Here is a 12,525-nt window from a genome sequence, read left to right on the forward strand (position 1 = left end):
CGCTGCCGCAGCATCCAAGAGAAGCAGCAGCCTGCTCACTTGTGAGGGCTTTTGCCTGTGTGTGCCTCCTTTTGCCAGCCTCATCTTGTCTTTTTTTTTTTTTTTTGGTGAGGAAGATTAGCCCTGAGCTAACATCTGTTGTCAATCCTTCTCTGCTGAGGAATATTGCCCCTGAGCTAACATCTGTGCCCATCCTCTTCTACTTCATATTTGGGACGCGTGCTACAGCATGGCGGTGCGTAGGTCGGCGCCCTGGATCCAAACCTGTGAACCCCGGGCCGCTGAAGCGGAGCGTGTGAACTTAACCACTGCACCACTGGGCTGGCTCTCATCCTGTCTAGTTCTTGAGGGCGTAGATAAGCTTAACCTTCTCCCCAGTTAAAAAGGGAAAGGAAGAAGTCTTTCATTTGGGGAAAAGCTGTTGAGGAGAGAATACAGCATAGTGGTTAAGAGCTCAGGTTCTGGAGTTTGAGTCCTGGCCCTGCAGCATCTTAGCTGAGTGAACCTGGGCAAGTTACTTACCCTCTTGGTGCGTTAGTTACTTCACCTGTGTGTGAAGGTTAAATGAGTTAATATATATCAATTGCTTAGAAGAGTGCTTGGCATATATTAAGTGTGAAATATAGTAGTAGTATTGGGAGTGAGCAAGACACGTTCCAGGGCAGTGAGTAGAGCAGCCGGGCAGGAAGGGAGTGTTTGGAGGAGTGATCAGAGATGGTGCTGATGCGGCGAGTTGGGGCCAGGTGGGGGCGGCCTGCCTGGACATGACCTCCCCACCGAGGCAGAGCCCTTCCTCTTACCAGCACTGCTCTCCTGCCTCCCGAAGTAGCCTGTTCCTTAGGCTTAGTGAGAGGCCTACCAGACAGCTGGGTGAAGGTGGTGTTGTTTAAAAATGTTTAGTTTTTCCAACGAAATTGAAAAGTTCTACAATTCAAAATTTGCCTTCCCAGTATCTCAGAATCTTGCCCTGTGTATTTTGTCTTCCTGTGTGTACACTCAGTGCAGTGATGGTCGCTGTGTCCAAAGATGAGCCCAGGTGCTATGGAAGGCGCCCAAAGGTGCTGAGCTCTGAGCTGGGAGGTGGAGGTGGGGGTATGAAGGAAACTCTTAACTAAGCAGTTGCAGTCCCAGAAATAATATTGTTGTTGCCTTTTGCCTTCTCTTTCAGCCTTGAAGCAGAAAGTAAAGAAAGGTTGCTTCTGATGGCTGTTCCTTTTCTCCTCCTGGCCCTTGCCATAGTCGCTTTAGAATTCCAGAGCTGCGCAGGGCCCCTTGACAGACAGGAGGCTGCAGCTTAGAGGATACCACTTGCAGGCTAGCAGTGGACCAGGCCTGCTCACTGCCCAGGTCACCTTCCTCTCAGGGTCTTGCTCCTGCTTTTCACATGGCTACTTTTGGTTGTTAAGGAGGGACAGGGTGAGGGGCTGGCCTGGTGGCGTAGCAGTTAAGTTCGCATGCTCCGCTTCGGTGGCCTGGGGTTCACGGGTTCGGATCCCGGGTGCGGACTGATGTACTGCTTGTCAAGCCATGCTGTGGTGGCGTCCCATATAAAGTAGAGGAGGATGGGCATGGATGTTAGCCCAGGGCCAATCTTCCTCAGCAAAAAGAGAGGGATTGGCAATAGATGTTAGCTCAGGACTAATCTTTCTCACCAAAAAAAAAAGAGGGACAGGGTGGAGAATAGGAGTCATTTCAGGTTAGGTGGTGGTTTGGATTTTGTTCTGTTCTTAACAGTTCTGGGTCTATGTTGATTATAGTTCTCTGTACTTCGTTATCTTGTCAGATTTTGCTTCCACTTCTTACTAGCATAGATCAGCAGAGGAGTGAAATACTGTTTTGACAACCTCTAGCCCAGCAGGTACACTTGCAACCAAAGGAGTCACTAATGTCAAAGCCAGTGCTCATGGTGGTGCTCTGTCTTTCTGAGAGGAGTTGCTGCCTGACTGTCACAGGATGAGGGAGATGGTATAACTCAGAAGTTGAAGAGCCTCTGAGCCCTTCCTGAGATGGTTTGTAAATGTCTCCTTCACATGAGTATACCTCTCATTAAGAAAACTCAGCACCCGAAAGCTAAGCTTACAGGAGCATCCACCACGTGTTTTACACAGACAGTTCCCATTCTGCTCACTCGTCCTGTGTTGTTGTGTCTTGTGTGGACATATCTGAAGAGGTTGTGTACCAGCCTTCAAGGAGCTCTCAATTGGGTCGGGGGTGCTGGACTCTGGAGTGTGTGATATAGGTCAAAAATGCCAGGAACACCCCTGTTCAAATGGAGACAGACACATTCCAGGAGTGAGGCCACTGGCCAGAAGCTGACTGTGTGTGGAGCTGGTGTGAGAGCCCAGTCAGCTAGGAGTGGCTTGCCTGGAGATGTGTGGGCAGTGCATTCCTTGAAGCCTGTGCTGAGTGTTTTCTGCCGCCATGCCCTCTTACGATAACCTCTTGACAAGTGGCCCACCTCCCTGGAGCAGTGTGCTGTGGTTGAGTAACAGAGACCTGAGTTCAGATTTTGATTTCTGCCTTGGACTTGTTTATGTTGTCACCTTGAGCCTCAGTGTCCTGATTTCTCCAAAGGGGGTAATGAAAGTGCTTTATAGAGTTCTGGTAATAGCTAAGTGGGTTCATTGTGATAATAACTAAGTCTAAGATAACTGGCCTCCTGCCGACCTATGGCAGGGGGATGTGTTGGTGTGGGTCCCGCCCCCGTTGCTGGGTATTAATTGCGCTTGGGGGCTCTGAAGCCTTGTGTTTAGATTTACAGTATATTGAATTACATTAAAGTCATGATTTAGTGTCGTTCCCACTGGTTGCTTTGTGCACGCTTGGAAAGTGTATTTTTGTCAAAATTAGTCACTTTGATATAGTCACACAAAAGCAGGGAGTAGCTCTTTCAGATTACTAATGTCCAACTAGTTGTGTAGCTGGTATTTGAGAGTGATCCTACACTTAGGTTTAAGGGTATATCTGCCAGATTTCATTTTGCCTGGTCACAAGGAGCCTAGAAACATTCCTTGCACAACATAAACACTTAATGACTGGCTGTGAAGGGCTCAGGCAAATATTGTATAAATTCATGCTTTTGTCATTATAAATCTTGGAAAGTGCTATTCTGGAGCAAGCTAAGCCCTCCCAGGATCCTCCTCAGGAAGTAGGAGCACCTGCACGCCCTATTTCCAGTAGAAGCCTTCACCACCCTAACCCACTGCTTTATGTGGCTGAGATGTTCACAAAAGAGTGATCTGGCTCTGGCTCAGTCCTGGCCCTGCCCTGTATAAGGTCTGTGACTTGGGCCTCTCTGAGCTTCAGCTTTACCATCTGTAAAATGAAGCTAATATTGAGGCTCCAGTCTTATCCTATGTGCTGTTCATTGTAAACACTGTAGTGTTGTACCCTACCGATTCTTCTCTCCCTTCTTTCAGGGTCTTGCTCCTGCTTTTCACGTGGCTGCTTTTGGTGCATGCCTCTTGCACCAAAGGCATCACCCTTCTCTAGCATCTCTCCTTGGCTCTTCTCTGGAAGACTGCCTCTTCCCTAGCATCTCTCCATTTCTGTTCTTTGTTGGGGTTTTGAAGGTGATGACGCTCCAGTCTGATGCCCTCTAGAGGGGAGTGTGGTGCGGATGTGCTGTTAGCAATCCCCTTGCCTTACATTTCTTTTCGTTTTTTTTTTATTGAGATATATGTGATCGGGTCATTTCTGAAAGCTTTGTGCTGACAACCATAAACATATTCATTTCTAATTTAAGACCCCATGAGTTCTTGTCATAGGCTGTCAATATCATATCATGTCAATGCCCTGTTGTGTAGAATAGAGAATGTATGTTGGTGCCTTGATGCTGTCTTGGATTTTAAGAAATGTGATACAGTATGGAAAGGAATGAAACTAGCATTAATTGAGTACCTGCTAGGGGTGCTAAGTGTTAAGTACTATATAAAGTTTCTTGTAATTCTCATAAGGGCCCTGAAAGTTGGTTTCCTACCACATTTCAGGTAAGATGGTAGACTCGGAGCGTCAGGTGGTGTGAAGAGTGGGGCCGGGATTTGAGCTCAGGCCTGTCTGATTCCAGAGGACTCTGCGCTTTCTAGTCCTCTGACGATTTGGCAGCTGTTGAAGCAACCACTTGACAGATCAAAATATTGTTTCTATGTGTTATATATAAAACAAATGTTGAAGAGAAAGGTTGGGGATTGGAATACTCTAATTTTCTTGCCTACAGGCATCTTCAGAATAGAGAACACTAAGATGGGCAATATAAGTCACAGTAAGCATTCACTTTTTAAAAAAAAAGTTCAAAACGATTTCCGGGTTTCTATTACCTCAGACTTGTTGCAGTAAGAGGGATTCCTTACGTTGCTTCCGTGTGCCTGGCTCAGTGGGAGATGTTAGCTCTTTTAAGAGTTTATTGCTAGTTGTGGAAATGACACTAAATTAATCAGGGCCTCAATATCTTTCTTGCTAAAAGACTGGGTTGGATGAGCGTGTTGGTTCTTAAGCAGGGGTGCACCTCACCATCACCTGGGGATCCCTGGGCACAGGGGCCCAGCCGTGCTCAGGAGATTCTGAATCTGCACATCTAGGGTAGGGCCTAGGCACCAGTCAGGCTTTCTCTGTCCTTCTCCCCTCTCTCCCCCTACCTCTCTGCATGTAGGTGTTGAACAACTCCTCCAGGAGGTTGGGCGCACACTCTGGTTGAGAGTCCCCCGACGTTAGTAAACATTCCAGCCAAACTCGGTTCCTGGCTGCTTCCCCAACATGCCTGGTGATTTCTTCCTTCACGTCTCTGCGTACGGACATACCTACATGGACTTACCTGTTCTCTCTCCGGAGGTTTGGTTTGTCCCCATTCTTCAAGGTCCATCTCAGAGCTCAGAGCCTCTCTTCCATGAAGCAGGTACCCTCTGCTGTTGCCTGCTGGGCCTCCCTTACTCGGACCTGCAGACTCCTAGAGTAGCGCTTCTGTGCTCTTCTAACCCAGCCTCAACAGCCAAGAAGATGGTGTTCAGCTTTACTTTCTGGAGTTCCTTTAGGGGTACAATGTGCCTTTTTCCATTTAACAAATAGGAAATTACAGGGTGATAGTGAATATGTTTTTTTAAACTGTGCAGGCTTCCCCTACCTTGAGACTTGCAGTCAGTCCCTAGTGTTGATTTGACATCTGAAGCAGCCCTGACTTGCATAGCAGGTTTTCCCTCTGTACATCTGTCTGGATTTTTTAAAAAGGACCGCAGCCGCAAGCTAGTTAAGAATCGCTGGCTCCTGAAGACTTCTCAGTCAGGCCATGCATGAGGATTACCTGGGAGATTTTGAACATTTGATTTTCCAGGCCCCACCGTAGATCTCCAAAGAAGAAAAAAAAGAGAGACTTTGTTAAATACTTTGCTCAAACTCGGATGTGTACATCTGAGTTGTGTGACAGAGTGCTTGCTGTGTACAGCTGTCTCCTGCTCTTCTCTCAGGAACAAGCCAAAGCTTCGTGCAGGACTTGGAGCAGTGCACTCCTGCTGGGGCTGCAGCCATCTCTGCTGTTAGTGCCTGCAGGGCCGTTAGGTAGTGGTCAGTTTCCGCCACACACCAAACTTGGGCCTGGAGTGGGCATCAAGCTCTCTGGGCTGGGGTTTGGGCAGTGGGCTCTTCCTTTCTGAAGAACCGGGCAGCACGCCTGGGCTCTTTCAGGTTCCCACAATACGCTAAGATCCACCTCTGGGCTCAGAACTGGACCTTGTTTTGAGAAGCGTTGCTCTCTTTTCCCCTTGCTACTTGCCCCGGCTGGGAAGCCTGCTCTCCTCCACAGGGAGAAGCAACATGCGAATTGACTGGTTCTGCTTTCCTTTGCTCTCTTCTCCCTTGGTTTGTCAGCATTGCGCCATCAGCCCGGAGCAGCTGACCCAGGACTGCTTCTTGCTTTTAGCAGAACTGAAACAAACCTTTGTAGGGCATATTTTGTAAGCCCTTGTCATTCTTGGCTTTGGTCTTCCTGACTCTGTTCTTCTAGAGTGGGGCCACTCTTAGAGTTTTTCTTTGTCAGGTCCTTTCTTCCATCATTTGTAATATCTTTTTAAATGTGAACTCTGAATTTTCATTGGTTTCTTTAAATTCCTTCCTTAGTTCTTCATTTTCAGTTATAGGGGTGCAATTTTGCTTGGGGGTTTGTCAGTCCTCTTGAGTCGTCTTGCGTTTCAAGTCGCAGACCTTCAGATGAACCTATCTTTTCTCTGAATGGCTTGAATCCATCTTCAAGTGTTCTCAGTGGAGGTGTGATTGGCATTTCCAGCTGAACAGTTCTCATCTACAGGACCGTCTTCTGCAATGCAGGACTTTTAGCATCCTGTTCCCTGATAGCACCAGTGGTTCTCAGTAGCTGTGGCTCTAGAGGACAGGAAATTGGGGTGGTATCACAATGCCTGGCATCTAATGGGCAGGGCTGGGGATGCTCAAGTGCAGTTCCGCTGGATGCCGTTGCCACGCTGTTGAGAAATGCTCTCCTAGGGGGCTACACAACATTCCCTGGCGATTACAGAGCTCGCTTTCTTGTTTGTTATCTGTTGGTTTCTCTCACTTCTGCCTTATAATCAGTTCTTCCTTGTTGGTTAGAATTATGCACAGGGGCTTGCCTCTTCAGTGTTTGGTGAGCTTAACTTGACAGCAAGGTAAGTTGAGTTTATCTGCTAACCACTAATCATGCTTTGGATTCCTTGGGCCTCCCAGCTCTGCTGTCATTAGCATTGCCCATTCTTCTCTAACCACAGCATGTGTGCCATCTTCTTCCCACAGTATGGCTTTTATCTTTGTTCATATATCACTTGATATCAAAGCACTGACAGGTGCCCTCTCACACCCCTGCCCAAAGTGCCCACATGTTCTTCCCTTTTTCTTGAGCAAGTTGCAATTTTTCATTGCCATATTACAATCAAGTCCCATCTTGCCATATTTTTATAATTCATTTGAAATTTACCTTGTGTTTATCACCAATACCTTGTGTTGTTAGTATGTGGATTTCTGAAGCCATAAAGTATATTTACAGAGTATTTTAGAATTTATTTCCTTCCATGAATATTGGGTATATTCTCCTCTGTTGTTTCTTTCCTTCCTTCCGTCCTCTTTTCTTTTCTCTTCTTTTCTCTTCTTTTCTTTCTAGGAAGATTGGCCCTGAGCTAACATCCATGCCCATCTTCCTATATTTTGTATGTGGGATGCCGCCACAGCATGGCTTGATGAGCAGTGCGTAGCTTTGTACCCAGGATTCGAACCCGTGAACCCCGGGCCGCTGAAGCAGAGTGCAAGAGCTCAACCACTGTGCCACGGGGCTGGCCCCGTTGCTTTTTTTTTTTTTCATTGTCTACTTTCAAAGTTATATCTGGAATTTTTTTTCCTGTCTGTATTTGGTTTAAAATATTTTTGATAGCTTGGTAGGACTTAGCCCTTAAGGAACATGATATATTCTGTCTCTAGCCAAGAATCTTACTCTAGTGTCTTGAGCCAAGGACCAGAAAATCAAAATACATAGAGAGCCCTTCCCATCCCAGAACTTTTTCCCTCCCCAAACCCCAGCTTCCCATCTGTTCACTAACCTCATCATTAAGCAAGTGTTTGAGCATAACCGTGAGCTTCCTGATCCCTGCCCTCATAGAGTTTGGGGAGTGGGCCTGAGTGGTAGTGTTTGGTGTGAGATTTATTTCTTCCCCTTCCTAAATCTGCCCAGGCATCGTAATCTGCAGGGGAGCATTTCCAGTGAGTCCGGGCATTAGTAGGAGGACCACGTGGTGGTTGGCAGGCTGAGCGGTCTTTCAGGTTCCATGCTTTCCCTACTGCAGGCTCAGGAAGAGGGGCTAGGCCATTCCTTCTTCCCCTGCAGGGGTCACAGTCTGCCGCTGGCATCTTCCCCAAGGAAGCTGAGCATTGCTTAGAAATGGACGTCATCTCTCAGCAGCAGTGACTCTCTCCTCTCACTGCGCAGCTTGTTAAAACTCCCCACTTCAGACTCCACCCCACACTTGCTGGACCAGAATTTCTGGAATTGGGGCCCGGGCCCAGATGATTGTGGTGGACAGCTAGGGTTGACAAGCAGCAGCACCCAGTGCGAAGAACCTTGGGCGTGTCGCCTGCCATGAAGTGCCAGTGCGTCCCGACTACCTCTTGTGCATGTTGATTTGATGCACCATCCTTCTCAGCCCACTCAGTGCCAGGCACATGGCACATCCTCCAGCTTAGAACCTATAGCACTGGCTCGGTTCCCCCTTCCTTGGTAATGGTTTCCCTCCATACCTTTGTATTCCCCAGCGTGCCTTGTAAACTGTTGGCTGTGTGATGGGAATGTAGGGTGCAGAGGATCTTTTGGGCTTGATGTGAGGCTGATTCAGAGCCTCCATGCCATTGTGAGCCGCAGCACAGAACAAGGAGGGGCATCCCAGTTCTAGAGGGGTATATGGGCTGGACCAGCAAGGCGAAAGTCAGGGCCAGTGAGGAAGCTGTTCTATTGGCCCAGCAGAGGAAGCAGGGCTCAGCTGGGTGGTGCTCTGGGGTTGCTGAAGAGAAGACACCCAAGAGATGTGGAGGAGGCTGTTTTGCCATGGACCAGAGGCTGAGTTGGGGCATTGGTGGGAGGCACATCACTCCAGGTATCTGAGAATGGAGGAATGTTGGGGATGTAGGCACGCACACAATGCGTGGCTTGGGCTATAATGCCTAGTGGAGGTTCACTTGAGTTATCAGGGAAGCAGTGGGAAATGTCAGGCTGGGGCACAGTTGAAAAACCAGTGGCAGACAATTCTAGACTAAAGACCTCTCAGACTGGTCCCTGAAGTAGTCAGGGTGGTCAAGCTTTCTGGATGAAATGGCGTTTGCTGCATTGACTGTTTATGTAATAATAATCCTTCGTATTTGCAAGGAGTTCTGTTGCTTACAACATGGTTTCCCCTTCGTTTTCTACAACTGTGGGTCTTACTACCCCTGTTTTGCAGCCAAGGAAACCGAGGCTCAGTGAAGGTTTCCTGTCCCCCTCCCATCCCAGACTGGATAGTTGTTCTCTTCGCTGTGTACGCATACTGAGGTAGAGTCCTTCTTAAATCGCACTTACAGCATTAGGTAGAAACCTTTGTGGGTATGTGTTTGCTCCTAGCCCCCAGTTTCATTCATCTTTATATTCTCGGCATCTGACATATAGCCAGTGCTTAATAAATCTTGGTTGGAAGAAGTCAGGTCTGAGGCACCTTTCTTGTGCCCCTACTGTGTGGTAACCTGCCCAAAGACGAGGTGGTGCATCCACAGAAGCACAGTTATTTACCCCACCAGGTTCTGTGGGTTCACTGAGGTGGGGGCTTGTCTTGGTCTGGGGCACGGGTTGAGGGGACCACTGTGGCTCCAGGCCTCTTAACCAGACCAGTTATGGTCTACTCCACACTGAAATTTTGTCATTGGCGGTGTCGGCACTTGGTTTAATTTGAGGGAGTCAGGAGGGATCTTAATATGTGGTGCTTTCCTCTATTTGACACCCCTTTATGCTTTGTTAATCAACAGGAGCTTGAAGAAATCCGCAAATGTGGAATGAAAAACTTCCGTAACATCCAGGTTGATGAAGCTAATTTATTGACTTGGCAAGGGCTTATTGTTCCTGTGAGTATTGAACACTTCCACTTCTTATCAGATTATTCTTTAAGGTGATGTGTGTGCTGTTGCGCTTATCTCGCTGCTCCCAAATAGGCTTTTAGCATAGGCAGCCAACAGATGCACAGAGGTGGGCTGTCACTCTAGGGTAATAAGGTAGGGACCATAGCCTCAGGTTCCTGAGTAGCATCCCATCTTTGCACTGGTTTCCTAACATTCAGGGGGCCCGAGCTTTCCAGGTCTGTGATTATTGACCCAGGAAAGCAGTGTGTGTCTATGCTGCTGTCTTCCCCGCTTCTCTCTGCTTGGCCTCATTTGCCACACGGGGCCGCCTTCTCTGACCTCTCTGGGGAGATAGCGGGTGTTCCTATCTAGATCTTCTCTTGGCTTTCCCGCCTGGTTTTGCATCTGTGTCTCTAACCCTCTGGACACCTGTGTTCTGGGCTTTATTCCTGGTAGCCTCCAATATGTGCCTCCCATTTGTCTCAAATCCCTTTGCCTAATGGCCCACCTGTTCCCCTCACCTAGTATCTTTTCTGGGGCTTCTGCCTCCAGTGTCTGCCCCCAATGGCTCCAGCTCCCTGTCTCACAAACTTCTGCCTTCAGATGGGCTCCTGCTTCCTCCTAACAACGGCTTTCCTGTGGCCTTACTGCCCTCTTTATTTAGTGTCTGCTCTGTCTCCATCCTTGCATCTCCGGACCTCTCAAGAGACTTGTCCTGTACTAACGCCAGTTTGCAATTCCAGTTTCTCCCACTCTCCTGAAACCGTTTCAGACCAAGCACACGGGCTCCCCTCAGTCCTCACACTTCTGGTTTGGCAGCCCTGGAGCCATGGACTGCACTTGCCTCCCGAGCCTTTGGAGCCTACCCAGTGTCCCAGCACGCCCATTCTGTAACCACTGTGCCACTCACTCCTGTTCTGCTACTGCTTCCTCTTAACTCTTAGACGTGGATCTTGTTTAGTCTCTCGTTTTGTTTCTTGGGGACCCTGCTTCTTCCAGCATCCTAGGTTACTAGGTTATTGCTGTTCCTGAAGAAGTCCCATCTCTGACTCTGTTTCTGCCTTCTCCCTGGGGCTACACCATCTCTCCCCGAGGCTGCCTCACTTGGACGTTGTGTGCCTTCCACTCTCCCCGGCTCACAACCGGGACCTTCTGTGTGAGTGCTCCCCTTCCTTCCTCTTCTTCTGCATCCACCCCCTTCTCTTTTCGTCCCCACTTTCCCCATTTGAGCCTCAGGCCCTTTAGCTGTGCCTGACCTTGCCCTACATTGTGGTATAAATCTTTTCTAATTTTTTTTATTTTTTATTTTTTTTTACTTTTCCCCCAAAGCCCCAGTAGATAGTTGTATGTCATAGCTGCACATCCTTCTAGTTGCTGTATGTGGGACGCGGCCTCAGCATGGCCAGAGAAGCGGTACGTTGGTGCGCACCCGGGATCCGAACCCAGGCCGCCAGCAGCGGAGTGCGTGCACTTAACTGCTAAGCCACAGGGCCGGCCCATATAAATCTTTTCTTAGAGGCAGATTGGCTACTTTGCCAAAGCAGAACATGGAGCAAGCTTACTGTAGATGCTCTCTCCTTGCTGCTGGTTATAGGTCATGCCTTTTTTTAACAGCAAATAGTGGATTTGTAGTTTATTTTCCTAATCATTTAAATAACTAAGGAAAGATAGGCTTTATGGTGTTTCAGTACACATTCAGAATTTTAAAATCTGGGAGCATCCAGTCTGGTTTTAAAGATGAATCCTTTAGATTTCTCCAAGTTTGAAGGTGCTAGAGGTCAGGGCACAGGGTGGATGGTGGAGAAGCCCCTGCCTGGGAAGGGTCGGCCGATGACCCCAGGCTCTGCCTGCCATAGGGACCTGTTAGGTGCTAAGTAGAAGGATGGCCAGAACCATCTGACCACTTGTCCCATTTCTAATTGAGATTTTGTATCCTAGTGATAGAAGAAGTGAACAGTTAATCCATGGATCTTTCGAAAAATGATAAGAATGAATGGGATGGTTTTAAGTGGTCAGGCTTGGGCAGTCTGCCCTGTGAGCTCAGTGGCCTGCGAGACTGCAGGCTGGCTCCAAGGGTAGGTGATCGTCAGGTAGGCTCTGCCCAGAGCACACCCCAAGGCCTCCCTCTGTGTCATGTTGGCAGAGCCTGTGGAATGGGCTGTGATCTCATCAAGCCCAAGGTGGAGACTGGCTGATAGAATCCCAGTGTGCTTGGGTAGAGCTTCTGGACAGTGTCCAGGCCAAAGCCTCTCCCTCCATTGGGGAAGCTGGGCCCAGAGACATAGGCCATGGCAGGGCTGCACTCACACCGCCTCTTCCCATTCCTCTCTTGCTTCTTTCCTATAATCACTGCCCAGGGCCCCTGGGTTGGTGTGAGGAGCATTTCAAGGAAGCAGTTAAGGCGTCCTTGGCAACTGATCCCTCCATGGTCCCCACTAGTACCCCACACCTGGTCCTCAGGTCTTCCTGCACCGTAGGGGCTGGGTCAGCATGAGGAATCTTCTACCCAAATTCACCTGGGGTCCACCCAACTGGGGTGAAAGCAGGGCCAGGCTGATAGTGGCGTGGCAGCCTAGAAGCATGCCTTTACAGTAGGGTGCTGGTCCTCAGGGAGCTGCTTAGCAAATACACCCTAGCTGTACTGTAGTTCAGGGAGGGGGCAGACCCAGACCCCCAGAAAGGGAGGGTGGGAGGTGAACCTAGTGTGGTGCTTCCTAGAGACACTTCATTGTTACCATGGCAGTTCAGGTTTATTCCCTTTAAACATTTGTTTTTATGTAAAATTTTTAAATTTGAAATTCAGATGTGACAGTTAAGGAAGAAAATAATCCCATCATGAAGAAATTTAGTTCAGGGGGCCGGCCCGTGGCTTAGCAGTTGGGTGTGCGCGCTCTGCTACTGGCAGCCCGGGTTCAGATCCCA

General features: G+C 48.6%; 1 protein-coding gene across 1 annotated transcript in view; it reads left to right on the forward strand.

The window, feature by feature from the left end:
- Positions 1–12,525, forward strand: part of UBE2L3 (ubiquitin conjugating enzyme E2 L3) — a 58,497-nt gene that overhangs the window by 5,303 nt on the left and 40,669 nt on the right. Inside the window, exon 2 of the mRNA XM_058532025.1 lies at positions 9,514–9,609. Coding sequence (XP_058388008.1) covers positions 9,514–9,609 — 96 coding nt within the window. The remainder of the gene's footprint in view (positions 1–9,513; positions 9,610–12,525) is intronic.

This window comes from Diceros bicornis, chromosome 35 (genome assembly GCF_020826845.1).
Source record: "Diceros bicornis minor isolate mBicDic1 chromosome 35, mDicBic1.mat.cur, whole genome shotgun sequence".
NCBI lineage: Eukaryota > Metazoa > Chordata > Mammalia > Perissodactyla > Rhinocerotidae > Diceros > Diceros bicornis.